General features: G+C 37.6%; 1 protein-coding gene across 1 annotated transcript in view; it reads right to left on the minus strand.

Annotated features, from left to right (window-relative positions):
- SLCO6A1 (solute carrier organic anion transporter family member 6A1) overlaps positions 1–928 on the minus strand; it is a gene marked incomplete at its 3' end in the record, with an annotated part of 62,029 nt that extends 61,101 nt beyond the window's left edge. The window contains exon 1 of the mRNA XM_077757277.1: positions 496–928. Coding sequence (XP_077613403.1) covers positions 496–868 — 373 coding nt within the window. The remainder of the gene's footprint in view (positions 1–495) is intronic.
- Between the last annotated feature and the right edge of the window lie 17,698 nt (positions 929–18,626).

The raw sequence follows: 18,626 nt of genomic DNA on the forward strand, positions 1-18,626 counted from the left end.
TCACCTCCTCATTTCACACATGAGGAAACAAAATCCCGGAAGGGAGCTGCTTGGCCAGTGTGTCTCAAAATTGTGACCACAAAGTAGGAACAAATCAGTGGTCACAGTTTTCACTTTTCCTTTAATCCCCTAAGTAATTCAGCCCTGAACTTCTCAGAGTTGGTGACCAAACATTAAATGACTCAGCCCCTCCCTCCTGCGGCTATCTGGAGGCCAGGCCCCAGTCACCTAGACTGTGTAAGGTGGACTGCGTCATCAGGTGACTCGGAGGTGAAGCAATGACAGGTGTACAAACCCAAGGTAATGGCCCCTGTAACCCGTTTTGATTCCACATGTACCTTGGAAACACAGAGTACAGCCTCCTCAAGCTGGGTCACCACCGGGTCCTTTCCTCCCCTCACACCTTGTCGGTCTCCCGTCTCCCCCACGTCAGCAGCCCTGAGGCACCCTGATGCTGCCCTCACCACAACGACCACCACCCTCACGCAGGCTCACCTTGAGAGGTGACCAGGATGCATAAGAAAACCAGAAAGCACTGGATGTTGTTTAAACGCTGACAACTGGGAATAACTATACAGCCCAGGCCGCAAGGCCCTTCCAAACTTTCATTCCTTTCTCGTGTCTTCTTGGAAACGGCGTGCTTGTCTTCGGCCTCCTCATCTTTTCCCCGTTTTTGGAAAGAGTGGAACTTGATTAGGGTAGTGGAAACCGTCCTCATTTTAAGGTTTTTTTTCTTGTCCTTCCCGGCCTTCTTGGCCTTCCCGGCCTTCCCGGCTTTCCCGGCCTTTCCCGCCTCGGCGGCAAAGGGGCTCTCAGAAACCTCGGCCAGGGCAGCCTCGGGCTCCACTTCTACCACGGCGTCCTGCATGGCCGACGCCGGACGGTAACCTGCCGACGCCGGGGTCGTGGCTCACAGAGGGCGGGGTCTGGCCGGAGGAGGCGTGGCCTGCGGTTTCCTGGACCGCAGGTCCTGGCCTGCGGGGTCTGGCCGGAGGAGGCGTGGCCTGCGGTTTCCGGGAGCGGCCTGCTCCACCTGCTCCACCAAAAAGCCAGCCAGCCACGACGTCGGGGACCTGGGTGCCGCCAGAGGCGCCCGCAGCACAGGCCTCCGGAGGGAACGTTTCTCCCTGGGCAGAAGGCAAACGTCCCTGTAAGGTTGACAGTTGCCCAGAGAGAACTTCCAAGGTTGTTTCCTTCTCTGCTTCCACGTGGGGAAGAGATGGGGGGTGGGGAGGAAGCTCCTCGTACTAGATTCTGATCTCTGCTAACACAAACAGGGGGCGCCAGAGTAACTCTAATGGAAGTCAAAAGATGCTAGATTTAATACTTTTTATTAGAAAGCAAGGAAAGAGAACTGTGCAGTGATGCGATATAGGAGCTGTCTCCCAAGTCCTCAGACTTACCTTACTATAATGTTTTTTGAACTGGATGATCTCACTAGAAACAGCCTGAAAATTGTGGAAGATCCAGGAGAAATCAGAGACATGAAAAAGACACTTCTATGTATTTGGAGAAACCAGCAAAGACTATAAAAAATATTCCAATGAATGTTCTTAAGTAAAGTGTTTTACACATAGAAATTATTGTCCTAGAAACTATCCTTAGCCAAGAACAGAAGGGATTATTATTTTCCTCCCTAAATATTGGGATGAAACCCTGTGTAATTGACTTTCTCAGGTACAAAAATTTTACTGAAAAGAAAGAACACAGAATAGCACAATGTGAAAATTGTATATTTTTATGGTGAAATTTCATCTTATTGGCTTTATTTTCTCAGGCAGAAATAATACTTATTCAGGCCATATATATGGGCTGGGTGACTTTATAGGAGAAATGAAACTATCTTCTCTCCAATGGATTAGAAATTGTGTTACTAAAAACAATTCAGACCTTCCACAAAATTTTGGACTGGTAGTCCAGGAGAAAAACCACTGAGAAGTGCTGGGGAGGAGGGTACCACAGACCCCACCTCCAACCTGAGCCCTCAGCTAGCCTCACTATATGCCCGTCAGTAAGTGGAAATGTTATTTTGTCTTTACTAAGAGACCTAGTTTGCCAAATATGTAGCCACTACGTAAGAAGAAAAAATGCCCTGGTTTTTCCATATTCATCATGCTCTACTAGGGTTCACCCTCACATTGCTTCATGACATTAATAAGCATAAAGGAAACAGAATGCTTTGGAGGGAGGAAAGTCAGGGGACTCTTACTCTTGTGCTTTGGTACCTGACTGGACACTGCCTGAGAGCAGAGAGAAAAAGATGGCTCCAATCAAAAAAATGATTTCTAAGACTTTTGCTTCTACTCAGAATATAGAGAGCCAAATAGAATGTTACCTGACTGTAACAACAATAATAACCAAAAAGAACAACATAATAACCAAGAAAAAAATCGTGGATAATATAAAAAAATATCACTTTTTTAAGCCCCCTGGAGAGCTACATTTGCAAAGCAAAGGTATTTCCAAAGGGTAACAAATCCCTAGTAAGAAGGATGGGGCACACAAATTCTTTCATCTTTGGCAGAACACAGAAGGAGGAGGTAGCAACCATAAAAGAAGATTAAAAAAATATTTGAAATTTTAATTAACTTTTAAAGGACAAGCAAGGACTAGCATAATAGTTTAGAAACCCTAGGAAACTCAGAGACAAGAGGAATCCACACCCTCTTATCAGATCTTTGCCATCTGGGAGAGCAAGAGAATCCTCCTTAATGAGGAACACATTTGGAAGTGATAGGCAGACAATGAGGGAGAAACAAGGATTCTTCCTCACCTTCTTACTCCAAAGTACTGTGCTCCTTTTAAGAAGCAAAGCAAAGCAGTTCTGCCTCTGGAATTGAGGCAGGAAACTAACTCTCTTGCCCCCTAATCAGTTGCAAAGCAAGAGGAACAGAGAAAAAACATTTACCATTGAAAGGGAGACAGAAAAACATCCTGTTCTATGATCAACCAAAGGTTGGCTGCAACACGAGGGAAGGTTAGAAATACAAGTCATCTGACAAAGAGGGAGTGGCAGGAACATCATCCCTTCCCTTCACCAAAACAAGGCAAAGTCCATCCCTTGAGGCTCAGGCACTAGGACTGAGGACTGGTCCAGGGTAACCTATCCTTTGCTTCCATTATGAGCTTTGCATGAATAAAAAAGCAATGACATTGCACCCATATAGGTGGGTCAGGAGAGCAGGAGGAAGCCCCATCTCTGATGCAGGCATACTGAACCTGCTGAAAGCTGAGAGTAGAGTAGCAATACTGTCAAAAGACTCTCAAGCACTCCAGGTTTCAGACAAAACATCCTGAAGCTTCAATCCCTATTAGAGTTTTAAGCCCATGACATACAAAAGTTAAATGGAGCAAAACCAAAACCCAAATCCAACTCTACCCCTGTCAACATAGACAAAACTAGACTAACAATCAGACAGAAGAATTATCACTTCCAGGTGTAAATAGATTGGTCTGCAATATACATTCATATACAGCATCTTAAAATTAGTATTAAATGGTCTAACATATGTATAATTGAGGTATCTGGGAGAGATAATGAGCTGAAAGAATTATTTGCAGATATAATGGTCATAGATTTTACAAAACTAATGAAAGATGTAGAACCACATAAGCAATGATCTTATAAAATGCCAGGCAAGATAAATACAAAACAAACGAACAAAACACACACACACACACACACACACACACACACACACACCTCATAGTCACAGGCTAAAAATCAAGTCTAATTAGAGAAGTTTGAAGGAAGTCAGAGAAAAGAAAAACATAATTCATAGAGAAACAAAAGTAAATTATACAATAAATACGTAAGTGAATAAATAGAAATTTTAAAGTAAACAAATAAAAATAAGTTATACTATCAGAAACTATGCAGTCCAGAATAATAAAACTATATCTTTAAAATATGAAAGAAAAATCTCCAACCAAGAATTCTTTATCCATAAACATATCTTTCAAAAAGAGGTCAGGAACTATAAAAAAAATAAGTCCTAAAAATATTAGCAAATCAAATCCAACAACATATAAAAAGAACTATAAAATTTATTACAGGAATGCAAGATTGCTTTAATATTTGAAGATCATTTAATTTAATACACCAGATTCACAAAAAACAAAATCTACATGATCATTTTAATAGATGCAGAAAAAGCATTTGAAAATATTCATCACCCTTTGATGATAATAACACACAAGAAAATAAGAATAGAAGGGAAATACCCCACACCAGTAAATGGTATTGTATCTACTGACTTTTGATTTGCTTCCAGGCTTATTCGAGTAATCCTTTTTGCAAGAAACAACTGTGTGAAAGCATAATCATATTTTCAGTACCCAATGTTGTTTAAAATACCCATAGAAAAAAATGGTGTGGCCCTTTAAGAAAGTAAAGTCTGGAAATCACAACTGGAAGCAACAGGTGATAGTCATAAAAAGATATGTCCTCTTCACTGTAACAGGGAGTATGAGCTAGAAAGTAAGGGAAACCACACCTGTACTGTTGTTTATTAACACAACTGCATGGTGGTAGAAAGATGAGGTCCTAGAGGAAGATTTGCTCATGTAAATTTGGTTTTCTGTGGTTGTTGTTCTGCTCATAAGAAAAAATTCTTAAGCATAAAGGAGTGTGAAAAAGAAATAATAAATGGTGCCTAACTAATTTCCTTTTAGTTTTATCAGAAGAGACACCTTTAAAGTTTTTGAGTCACTAAGAAATCAAAATTATAGAGCAGTACTATAAAAAAGAAATGAAATGTCAGCACATATGTAATTTAAATTTTTCTAGTCCCACCACAAAAAAGAACTAAAAAGAAACAGGCAAAATTAATTTGAGTAATTTTATTTAACCTAATATGTCCTAAATATTATTTCAACATGTAATTAATATTTTTGAAGTCATTAATTATTAATGAAATAGTTTATATTCTTTTATATCCACTAAATCTTTCATTTGTATTTTATACCTACAGGACACCTCAATTTGGACTGGCCACATTTCAAATGCTTAAGAGCCAAATAGAGCTGGTGGTTATCCTGATGGAGAACGTGATTATAGAGGTTCCTTTTCTATTCTAAAAAGTTAAGTTTATAAGTTATTTGGGAGCCAAAATGTATTTAACTCACAGAATTGATAAGAAATTCTTTTATCAGATTTTATAATAAGTTGATGTTTTCCCATCTGTATAATAAATTGTTTTTTTCAGCCTGCTAAATGACTTAGTTGTAGCATTTATTGTAGGGAAAAAATGTCTAATCACAAATATTTTTATTATATAATAGAGAGCAGTGCCATCCAGCTACAAGGATTTTAGCCTAAGTATTTAAAAAGAAATAGCAGACTTCTATTTGCCCGTCACATTTTAACCTTACTAGGCATCACACTTATTAATCCATGTTGGCTATCTTCATATGATGGTACAAGTTTGTAAAGAATCCCATTGTATGAATTTACTATAATGTAACCACTCCCCTACTGATGGTATGGCTTGTTTACAATTTTTGCTTTCAAAATACTAAAATGGACATCTTCATATATATTTTCCTGAAAGACTTTATCACGGATTTAAAACAACTTTTCAGGGGTGTCTGGGTGGCTCAGTCGTTTAAGTGTCAGACTTCAGCTCAAGTCATGATCTCACGGCTTGTGAGTTTGAGCCCTGCATCCGGCTGTGTGCTCAGAGCCTAGAGCCTGCTTCAGATTTTGTGTCTCCCCCTCTCTTTGCTCCTCCCCCACCCATGCCCTGTCTCTCTTTCAAAAAATAAAATAACAAAAAAAAATTTTAAGGAGTTTTCATAGAAAATATAAATAAAGTTATAAAACATATCCCAATTTTGGAAATATTAAATGTAGAAAAAACAAAAAAACTGTCTTTAATCTGTAAACATGGATATTAAAATAATTTTGCATATTTTCTAGAAGTTAACAAATGACTGTTGGATTAAATTTCAATGTAGGCATTGAAATATAGCTACCAACTAAAGCTGTCTCTGAGAAATTAAGCAATTCAAGAGCTTAAGCTATGTCAAGAGACCAGTTTGAATTAAACAATGAATGTTTATGAGCTGCTGTTAAATATCCTCCGTATAATATCTATTTCAGCCAAAACCTCTAAACATGTATGTAGGAAGAACAACTCACTAAAGTAACCTATGGAGGCTATTTTATATAACTAGTTTTGGCAAATGAGTCAATAAAGCAGAAAAACAACATGATGTTACAAATTACTGTAATGTAGTTTACTTAACAAGGGATGACTTCACTATTAAGAGATATAGAACTATTTGGGCCTTTAGTAAATTGCACTGGTTTGCTCAGCTGCCCTGGTAAATAATTATTGGTTCCTGGCTGATAGAATGTAGTGACTTTTCACAACAGTTTCTACTATGTTGCCTCCCATAAGTAGGTAGTCAAATCTGTTACATATTCCATATGAACTATAAGATCTACAGGTTGTAGTCTGAGAGTGACTGCAATGTACTATTAAAAATACTAAGTAAATGGGTGCTCTCAGTAATTACAGGTATTTTGCTTTATTTATTTTTTGGCTTCCCATGAGTTTCTTATGTTTATTGAGATGAAAAGTCTAACTGCTGGATAAATGAAATGCTAAGCAATTTTTAAACTCATAGGAAAACAAACGTTGTGGCCATGAAGGAAGAGTCATGTATGGAGAATTCAACCTAGACTTTGGGTATGGCTGTTCTTAGTTATTATGTGATTTAGGGGAATTCTTTTAACTATTCTCACTTTTAATTCTTCATTTACAAAATGAAAATAATGGTAACTCATTTGAAAAATTATTGTCAGGGTTCGAAATATTATGCTAAGTGTGTCTCACACAGTTCCTGGTATACAGTAGATACTTAAACAAAGATAATTATTTATCAAATTATTACAATCATAAACTTTTATATTTAAAAGTACCTACTATGTGTACCCTCTACTACCTACTAAGTGAGACCCTCAGTCAATGGGTAGAAGATGACTTAACTGCGGGAGGGAAAATATCAGCATATGATTTCACAAAAGGCCACAATGAGACGACAACAGTTGAGAGTGTCCTTAATGAACTAGTAGAATCTGAATAAGTAATGGTTTGCAAGAAATGTAATAGCCAAAATCAATGTTTACTGTGAGGTACATTATAGATAAAGCTTAAGACCCTGAGAAATAAAGTTAAAAGCTATAACAAAGAGTTTTAAGGCTTCCTAAAGCAGCTTTACAGACAACAAATGACTCTGAAAGGGAACGAGCTAGGAGAAAAAAGAAGAAAAAGGAGAATACATAGCTTCCCAGGTATGACTCCCTGACTGACATCTCTGTGGAAATAGGGGGCACTGAGAAGTATCTGGGAGAGCTGGGTTTCTACAGTTAAGAATTTGTGATGTTGAAATAAACATGAAATAATTTTAATTATTAACTGGAAAAGACTAGAATTCAGTTGCAAAATGGCTGAGTAGTTTGAAGTTGGAGACAGTAGATCATTTAGGAGGTCAATCAATGAAGTAATAAGCCGCTGAATGAAAAGACAAATAAAAAAGAAGAGTTTTAGAAATTCTTCCCTGTTATTGATAATGCACTTTAATAAATAACTTCAGATTTAAAGCCACTCAGAGTGATTGCTAGATTACCTGTTAAAATTTTGAAAACAAGTAAGACATTAAAAAATGAAGAGAAATCATTCTGACACTTGTTAAAATGAAAAGGATGAATTTATTCAAGACTGTGCAATAAAGATGAGAAATTGTGCTCCACTCCAAATACAGCAAAGCAACTGGGGATTTATAGCTAAAGAGCAGGCCAAGGTGGTTGGTATATAGAAACTTACTAAGAGACCTCAGCCCAGGGGGATGGTAGGTAATGGGCCTCTTGCTAACAGCAGGCCAAGGACTCCTATATCAAAGATGGGGACAAGGATCTTGATCAGATAACAAGGGTGATCAGATATCAAGGGTAAGGGGATGATATCTTAGCAAAATTCTGTGTTAAGACTTGCTTTGAAAAGAGAGCTCAGGGGAGTCCATCTAAAATTTGGTCAAGGAAAAGGTCTTTCTTTGTCAGGGTATTTGATGCTTTGCTTCTGTGCTGTGGCTAACATTCGACTCACACTGCCTAAAATAAATCTGTTTTAATATTATAGGCCATTTTGAAGATAATCCCTTAATGAGTTTGAAAATAGCATGTTTCACTGATGTATTAAAGGTGACAGCCAAAAGAGGGAGTCAGGGAAGGGTACCGAGAGGGTTTGGTGCTAGACTTGGTCACAGGGCTGTCTTGGCAAAGATTGGTCAAGATTTGTAATTTTGACTGGTCTTTATACAGGCAGTGATTGTATTTTCAGAACTTATCAGACTATGGAGAGTTACTGTTGAATCAGTTTTGTCTGTGGTATTATTTTAGAGCATATGGTTCCAGCAGAATTGCCATTGAAAGAGTTTGACTTTAGGAAGCCAATATAGAAAATCTGTAATCACAATTTGACTGATAGTTTATACAATTTGCCAGTGTATTTTGCATGTCATGGTTTGTGTCTAAATTCCTAGTTCCCCTTTGTCACAATTAAATGACCAGTCCCTGCTTCCTTCACTTCTACTTAATCAAATATATGGTTTTAAAAGATTTAATTTGCTGCCATCTAGTGGTCATTTCATTTTTATATTAAATCTAAAAGAAATGGATTGAGACATTTTAAAATAGAGTTCACATGCTTCTACACTTGATACTTACATCTTCTTTCAGGAAAATATTTTGAGCTATTATCACCTATAGAAGTATTTCATTTTCCTACTCATACTTCCAGTACTCTGTGAGAGTTAAGAGTTACTGACTACATTGGGTATGTAATAGTTGATTTTTGTTCATACTGTGCTAATTTTTATAATAGTACATAATATACTGACAAAACAAGTTTCAACACAGAAGTTTTAAATAAAAATTTTAAGCATTGGATCAGGTTTTAAAATTCTCTTAATTAGGAATCAGGAATGCCTGATTTGCAAATTCTTGAGGCAGGGGTTGATTATACACAAACTGATAACCTATGGGGTTAAACTGGGCCATGACAGATTGATTGACACTTTATATAGGCAGTAGTTTGACTCAAGGCAACATCTATTATCCTTCTCTCTTCAAGGAGAGAGGCCTTCTCCTAAACTACCCAGAAAGGAACAGTGGGGATTATTTCTGGTCACCCTCTCTACCTCTGTATTTGCATATACCCCAGGAAGAAGGATTGATTGTCAAACTGGTGAAAGTGGGTCAGTACTGAGCATGCAGCAGCTAGGCCTGAAGCTGTTCTCTTTACCTATGACAACGTGGTGCCTTTGATTCCGTGGGAGGAAAAGTATTTTTCATCTTCAAGTCCAAGCTGTGCTCTTCCATCTAGCTCTGCAGCAGTACAGCTGATACTTGGCTTTCACCTCACTTCTGTGTCTACTTTTTTAATATATTCCAAACTCAAAGGCAAAAAGGGAGTATAATTAGTATCACCATGAAGCCCAGTATTTTGCATGTGTATGTGTGAACCAGGACAGCAAATGAATTAGAGAAAGTAAAATAAATAGCGAAAGGTTTCTTTTTTGTGGGACTTAGGGATGCATCATAAACAGAGAAAGATCTTTGGGAGGCCACACAAAAGAGAGAGGTACTGAAAATGTATTGAAGTTAATGGAGGAGCTGAGAGAGTGACTGTTTATTTAGCTTGACCAAGTTGACTATCTTGAAAGAAGGGTAGTTTCAAAGAAATTCAGCCCTTTGTATTCTTAGAAAGTTTTGACCTGATTCAAGGTCCTGGGAGATATGATAAAAAGCACTTTTCTTTACATCTCTAGTAATCAAAGAAAAAATTTAAATGGCCAATGAAATTGAAAACTGGAAGAAAGGGGTATTTAATGTTTATTGATCTATCATGTGTCCCAGTAAATAAGGCCCGTATGTTTGGCACTTATTTCCCTTCTCCTCCCTTCTGCTGTTCTTTTCTCCTCTCAAAGGGGCTGGCTGTGCAGGCTGCAGTTCCCAGGCTTTGTAATCAACTGCTCCCTGTTAGAGTTGGCCAGTGGGAAGGTGGAAAGAAGGAAGAAACCAGGGTGTTTCTTTCCCTCTCTGTGCTGTGGTTCTGTGCATCTTCCCCCTGGATCCTATTTCTGCCATTGAACACCAGCCAGTGAGCTTCAGTAACACTGTTTTCTCTTCCTCTGTCCCTCCACCAGGAGGAAGGGAGCAGCTTTCTGCTCTAGCTAATTTCTGGACTGCCTCACTGTCCCCCACATGGTTTTTCAGTCTTTCCATTACCTATTTAACCAATTCCTGATATTATCTTCTTTAAAAAAAACATATGGAGTGGTCTCTGGTTTCTGTTTTCCTTTTAAGACCCTGACAATATATATGCAATACACACATACACCTATATGGGTACATCTAGTTTTATTCTGATTTTGATTCTGATTCTGATTCTGTCCCCAACTCCTAAGGAAAGCATCTTTGGCAAGACTGAGGAAAGCAACAGAGACTCTTTTAGGATCATTATGTGGCATAATTAAGCTTTAAGAAGGGGTCCATATTGGTGAGAGAAAGACTTGACTTACAGTCGATTTACTTTGAGGGCTCTGAAGAATGTGCCCCACCCTGGACCCCACCACAGCATCACTGATTGGAATCCTCTAAAGTGGGAGACTTGCAGGTGGGGAGAAGGATAAAGGCCTGGGGGGTTTGGCAGTGGAGATGAAGGAGAGATAGGGACACCTAATCTCTTATTTATAGTCCCATGTTCATTATCTCCCCAGCCCTGGGAGAGAGAGAAGATGTAAGACACCCAGGTTTTTACCAGGTTCTCTCCCTCCATGAATTTCTAGGATGTTTCTGAGGACTATTAGCACATTCCAACAAGTCTCTAATGTAAAAACGTGATTTTCAACTGGATGAAAATATCACTCACCCAAATAGTCAGCAGTATCAAATATTTATTTATCTCATTTAATGAGGCAACTGGCAAGATAGTGAGGCTGGTTCAAAAAAACATTTGCAAAACTGAAAGTATTTATATTTGCTTAAAGAAAGGATAATAGAATAAGAATACTAATTGGAATGCAAAACTAGATAATATTCTGCAGGATGCTAAAACTGTGACCTCTGGGGTTCATCTCTTTTCATAGGACAGAAATCACTTCATCTCTTGAACAAAATTCACTTGTACTGCTATCAGAAAATAATCATGTGCATCTGCTTCTACAAGTGAATGACAAACCTTACAGAGATATAAGATATCATAATCATTACTAAAATAGCAAGTCAAGCAAAGGTACTCACCTCTAGGGAATTGGATATATTCTTGTGAACTTCAATATTTAGCATAACACTGAAAGGAGGCCCAGTAGTCTCTCTGCCTATTTCTAAGATTTAGATACCTTTTTATTTTTAACATGTGCTTGAAAGCTGAACTGCTTTCTGATTCAAGAGGACATGGCTCATCTCTTCTGAAGGTTGCCACTAACTGACCTGAAGGCAGCTTTCCCCAGGCTGTTACCCTTCTCTTCCAACAAGTTAACCTACATTGTTGACTCTAGCTATAGTGATCAACCATCCAGTTTCGCCTGTGTATAAGAGATGTCCAGAGACACAGGGCCTTTAGTAGAACCATAAAATTCTGGGCAAAACAGGACAAGTTGGTCATCCTAGCAAAACCCAATTCCTTAATTCCACAAAGAAAAAATATAATATAATGTAAACCAAAATGATACTGAAGTTGTCAGCCTATTAGAAGACAGAATTTACAAAAGAAAGAAAGAAAGAAAGAAAGAAAGAAAGAAAGAAAGAAAGAAAGAAAGAAAGGAAGGAAGGAAGGAAGGAAGGAAACCTCAAAACTGGAAAACTGGACATTACATGCAACCACTCCATGAATTCTCTGGCCAAATTATTCCTACATAACTGCTTGTGAACATCTCTACCCTTAGTTCCCAATATCCTGGGATATGTGTTATATTTAGCTCCTACACATATGAGTGTCCTTCCGTTTGACTGTCCTGTTCAGAATTCAGGACCAGGACTCCTTCACGGACTCCAGAAAACAAGAAGGTGGAGAGTTTTTCATTTTGAAAGGAAACAAACTTCAGAGGTATGGATCCATTTCTTAATAGGAAAAGTTTTTATTTATAATGCGAAGTAATTTCACTCCTCACTATACTATATCCCTTCATTTCAGAATGGAATTCTGGCTTACCAGAAGAAAAGCCCCACTAAACTGTTCAGATTTCTTCCCTAAAACTAAATAAATAGCTGATCTCAAAGGTAAAGTCAAGCTCTCTCTATCTCTCAGAAATAAATTAAAAAATATATAAAATAAAATTATAGGATTTTTCCTTCTCATAATATGTAGTATTTTATATTTTTCAATGATTATTTCAATAATATATTCAACAAAGCCTATCACAGTGTGAAATTGGCAGCTCTCCACCAGGAGGTGGGCATGTTATGTGTCTTCCCCTTGATAATGGGTGGGCCTGTGAATACAGCCAGAGTAACACCTGCCTTCCGAGGCTAGGTGATAAAGTAATTTGATATCTACCATCCCCAACACAAAAACAAAAACAAACAACAAAATACATATATATCATGTAAATATGTATACAAAACAATTTTTTAAGTTTATTTATTTTGAGAAAGGCGGGGTCGGGGCAGATAAAGAGGTAGATGGAGAATCCCAAGCAGGCTCCTCGCTGACAGCACAGAGCCTGACGTGGGGCTCAAACTCATGAACCATGAGATCGTGACCCGAGCTAAAGTCTGACACTTGACCAACTGAGCCATCTAGGTGCCCTATATACAATGCAATTTTTAAATGGTAACTAGGGACACATAAAAGGCTAAAAAACTTGTTACACACAGAGGTAGAAAGAAATGGCAGAATCCTCTGTTCTTATCATTCTTAGTTTTTTTCTAATGATCTATCAGCTGAGAACTCAAGTAAGTCCTCCTTGAATTTTGTTGAAAGTAGAGAATTAGAAATAACCAAAACTGCAAAACAACAACAACAACAAAACCACAATTTTACTCATTAGTGTCACTCACCATCTCAACGCCAACAACTCTATTTCAGATAGTCGCTTTAGTTGGCCCTGGAGAATTTCGACATTAAGTGAAAGCAGCAGAGTTAAGAGTGCATGGGTAAGAGGTGTATCTTATTTTAAAGTGTTGGAAAGAGTAGGTGTGAAAACAGAGGCAAACAAGCATGACCTCTCGGGAATGATCCCTTCTCCAGCTGCAAGTTCTCAGGAAGAATGCATATGGAGTTCAGGATCTAGAAAAGGATTCCCTTAAAGCTGCCTTTAAAGTGTTCATGTACCAGGTGTAGGCCACCATATTAACTCATTTTATCCTCAGCACAACACCTTGAAGTAGCTATTACTAATCCATTTTGTACAGATGAATATTTGGAGAAAGAGATGTAATGTAATATCACTTGTCCAATGTTATAAACTCAGAACCGGCACAACCAGAAATCATATCCAAGTTGTTTCTAAAGCCCACATTCTTAGGCACTTTCCTGTATGCCACTTATACATAGTGTAAATTCAAATAAAAACATACACACATCATTTTGTTCTGATGTTCCACAACAGAAAAAACAATAAGGAAAGAAAAAATAAATGTTAAGTGAGAAAAAAGGAAATTACTTATGATCGCAAAGATTATTTGTTCTCAATGTCTAATACCATGTATTTTATTTATTTAATTCATAGAAACTTATAACCAATAGAAGAATTATGTCATTTGTCTTAATTTTCTGTTTATCTAGCATTACCACTTGGTAATAATTTTTAGATCCTACAGTTTATCTACTTGCTAAAATCTTCCTGGCAGGAAGAAGCAGTGAGGAAGAAAAACATAAACACAAATCTGCATTTCTCTTTTCCAGTTCTTGCTCTAAAATCTCGTTTGTCCTACTATCTCAAGAGCAGAAATTTTAATGTTTTATTTATTTATTTATTTCTGTGAGAGAGAGAGAGAGAGACAGGGTGAGCAAGAGCAGAAATTTTAAAAAGTTGCAATTAGTGTCTTTGGGAGATAGGAATCCCTGAATCAATGTTATTGCAGATCTTGGAAGATTTTTTTCTCTTTTGCACACAAGAAAAGGAATGGATCAGCTCTTTGTCGTTTATTTCTCTCACATAAGGAATAACCATTTTACTTACATTTTATCAGCTCTAATTTATTACTTTAATTAATAATCCCCCAACAAAATTTTTTATCAGCTACTTCAGAAAGAATCCATTTTAAAAAGTGTCAATAATCCCTAGAATTCTATTCTAAGAATATTTGAGTAGTTAATTAAACTAAGTTCCCATTGAGAGTATTTTTTTCTCCATGGCAATAAAAGACAAGCTGGCTTTTGGAATTGTCATCTTCAGGTTCATGCTTCCATTAATTTCTGAATCTGTATTTTGATTCACGAATTTTTAAGAGGGTGTTGATAGAAAGAAACCAGCACTTTGCCTGAAACCATGCCATAAATCTGGGATATTTCCGTAGTGAAACAGCACCTCTGGGGAAATCTTACTGCAAGTAATATTAATCTTGAGCTTCAGGAAACTCCATTCTCTATAGTCTTGAGGATAGTAGATTTAGCCACAGCCAATTGCATTGCAATAGTGATTCAACAGGCTATTGCAAAATTTTGTGAGTAATCAGTTCTCAGAGTTCCAGTAAAGACCCACTTGTTTGAAATAATGGGGGGGAAATGTACAGCAGTGGTGTGATCCACAGAGCAGAGGATATTTCTTGTACATTCTGCCTGTTGTTGTCATGATGATTCAGGTCATGCCCATGTGTGGATAGAGGGAGGGAGAGAGAGAAGTTGGAAAAGAGAGAAACGTTTTGAGTCTGAAGTGGGAAACTGCAGTTAAAAGTTTAGTGAGTTACATATAGAAAGGATCACACTCCTTATGTCAGATTTGAGATACTGTTGGTCTCTAACATGTCTAATAGGGCAATATATTTCTTTGACTACAGACAATGTAAAGAGAAACTTTTATTTATTGAATTTCTTTTGTTTTCCTAGATTGTTACAGCATTAATCTTGTCATTCAAAATTCCTGCCCCGCCAATTTAAACACTTAACATGTCTGAATCTCAATTTCCATATCTGTAAAATGTGAAGAACAATGCCTAATTCTGTACTGGGTATGAATTAAAATTAAGTGTATTAAAACTTACTACAGTGCAAACACTGTCCATGTCCACTATAGGCATTCAGCTAATGATGAAAATGATCATTATTAGGATCAACTCGAAATTCATAGGCAAAGCACCTCATGCAGTATGTAACACAAAAAGTTGGAACTCAGTATATGTAAGGTGCCATTATTCCAGAGACAGTGTACTTCTTATCCAAGTTATTTAAGTTGGACACATAGGCTACATCACACATGAACCCATGTGTAGGTAATCATTGTTCTTTTGTGAAAGGAAAAAAAGGAGTTCCACTCTCCCGCCTTGTCCATTCTCTACTATGTGTATTCTTGTTCATGTGCAGATCACAAGAACCAGGCTACATCTCTCACTATAAAGATAAGAAGGACGCTATGATTAAGGCAAGGTTTAGTTAGTCCAGGAAATAATAGCCAGGAAAGGAAGATGGTGGGCAGAATTGTGACAAACTGATGTTTACGAGAGCTGAGAGCAAAGGAAACTTGGTTGGGAGTTCAGGAGAGGCATATAACTAATATTAACAGATTGCGTCTAAAGAACTGCTTAAGCCCTAAAATCCTAGCATTAAAAATACCATTTTAAATTAGTGATATTCTATCTGGCTATTGGGTTCTAGATTCAGGTTCTGCTGAATTTGGGGAATTCACCATATGTTACTACTGAACTCAGGGTGGTTGAAATGAGCTCAGGTTGGAGAAGACTTTAAGATTCCCACCATGGGTCAGTGCTCATTAAGATCAGGTCTTCCAAAAGTCTGTGTGGATATGTGTCAGTTTTCTAGGACTGGTGTAACAAAGGACCACAAATTGGGTGTCTTAAGCAACAGAGATTTATTGTTGCACTGTTCTGGAGACTAGGAATCCAAGATCAATGTGTCAGCAGACTTGGGTTCCTTCTAAATACTGTGGAAAATAATCTATCCCATCTCTCCCCTAGCTTCTGATGGTTTGTTAGCAATCTTTGGTCTTTTCTGACTTGTAGATGCTTCAACCCAATCTCTACCTTGATTTTCACATGGCATTGTTCTTTTGTCCATGTCTGTCTAAATTTCCCATTTTTATAAGGATTCCAATCATATTAGATTAGGGGCACCATACTTCAATATGAACTCATCTGAACTAATTACATCCACAATGACTCTGTTCCCTCTAAGTTTACATTCTGAGACACCAAAGATTAGGACTTCAACATATAAATTTTGAGGCCATAAAATTGAATGGTTAAAGCCAGTACTGGTTTATTTTTTCAGTGGGGTGAATTAGCCAAAATAATAGGGGAAACATTGGAGAAAAGAGCCCCAAGGGTTGGGAGACAAATATCCATGGGTCTTTCTCATTACTGCGTATCTGATGTGAAATGGTGAGGAGTTTTAACATGATAAGGACTTAGAAGCATGATTCTAAAGACTTGATGTTAAGTATTTTATAAAGATGATGGAAAACATACCTAATTTTTAAAAAATTTTAAATTTATTTATTTGTTTTGAGAGAGAGAGAGAGAGAGAGCATGGTTTGGGCCAGGAGGGAGAGGGAGAGAGAGAGAGAGAGAGAGAGAGAGAGAGAATTCCAAGCAGGCTCCACACTGTCAGCATGGAACCCAATGCAGAGACTGACCTCATGAATCATGAGACCATAACCTGAGCCGAAATCAAGAGTCAGATGCTCAACCAAATGAGCTACCCAGAAGCCCCCAAAAAGTACCTAATGTAAGATAAGGTTAAATTATTTTTCTGTGACTATTTATTTGCAATTGATCCCCAAATAAATAATATGAAAAGTCAAAAATAGTCATTAATTTGAAGAATAAAGGAAAGGCAATGAGGTAATTCTTGGTAGTGAATAATAGAATCCAATTGACAGTCAAAGATTCATCAGGTAATTGGAAGAATTCAGAGAAAAATAGGAACACTTAGTATCATCTAAGGAGAGAACAATAAATTATAATGAATAATGATCTTTTAAATAAAAGATTAAATTTGGAATTCCATAAAAGATATTTGTTAAGTAGGCTTCTGAGAAAGTTCTCCTGGATATGGAATATGGTGACCATTCTGCCAGTTTCTGTCTAAAACAATAATTTTTTGGCAAGATCGTTTTTAAGAATCGTTTGGTTTTGTAGATTTTGTTTTGTTTTGCATGAATTAACTCTTCTTTACCTCCATTCCCTGTCTTATTATTATCCAATCCATCTGAAGTGTTTGCTTTTAAAGTCAGTGTTATTCAGGCAAAAGTACCCACATGCTGACAGTTTTTAGCAGCTAGCTATGTATCACACCTCACTAAACACAGCTGAATTTTCAACCAAAGCAGTCCCTGATTCAGCAGCACTATCAGAAGGTCTTGCTCTTGAAATGTCAAAAGACAAACATTAAGTAACAATCTGTGAAAGAAAAAAAAAATGCATGCATGTTACCATAAGCTTAACTCTTGCCTCAAGAAAAAATTAAATGGTAAATGTATACATTGAATTTATAGTTTATACTAGAAAGGTGGTTGTGTGTGTGTGTGTGTGTGTGTGTGTGTGTGTGTTAAATCAAATGTTTTGGTTCTAAATGATCAAAATATTCTCTCAGAAACATACCTTGCTCTACAAAAATACCTCACATTATTCTAAAAGCTCTGATCAGTCAACATTGCATTCACAAAATGTGGAAGGGTTCACTTCTCTGTCTCCTTTTTAAGTGACCCTAACAGCAGTTTTGTTTTTCTTCCTTTTTAAAAAAAATTTTTACTCTTTATTTTTTCTAGTTCATCATGGCATAGTATTAGGGCTGGTTTTTAATAAGCATTAATCTATTCATTCAATAAGCATTCTTGAATGAGAGGGAATATAGTGATTAAAAACATGGATTTGGACATTCATCTGCCTGAATTTGTATCTTGACTCCATCATTTACCAGCTCCATGTAATGTTTCAGGGCCTTGGTTTCTTCATATAAGGATAACAATACTGCCTTTCTCATAGATAGGTTGCTGTATTGAGACATACATTCTCCTCGGTCTAAAAAGCTATTGCTTTGGAGCACCTGGGTGGCTCAGTCGGCTGAGCATCCAACTTCAGCTCAGGTCACGATCTCACAGTTCATGGGGTTGAGCCCCACATCAGGCTCCATGCTGACAGCTAGTGCAGAGCCTGGGGCCTGCTTCAGATTCTGTGTTTCCCTCTCTGATCCTCCCCTGTTCGCGCTGTCTCTCTCTCTCTCTCTCTCTCTCTCAGAAATAAATTTAAAAATTTTTTTAAAATAATAAAAATAAAAAGCTATTGCTGGACCAGTGGGGAAGGGAATAAGAAAAGGAGTTAGGTCAGTGTGAGGCTGTATGGTCTTGGAACCAGGTAAATTTCCTTGGATTTAAGAGTATGTTTGGCAGACAAGGACTGACATTGCAGTAAGAGAGAGCAGCACATAAATGCATGCCAAAGC

The sequence above is a fragment of the Crocuta crocuta genome, unplaced genomic scaffold (genome assembly GCF_008692635.1).
Source record: "Crocuta crocuta isolate KB4526 unplaced genomic scaffold, BGI_CrCroc_1.0 scaffold131, whole genome shotgun sequence".
Classification (NCBI taxonomy): domain Eukaryota; kingdom Metazoa; phylum Chordata; class Mammalia; order Carnivora; family Hyaenidae; genus Crocuta; species Crocuta crocuta.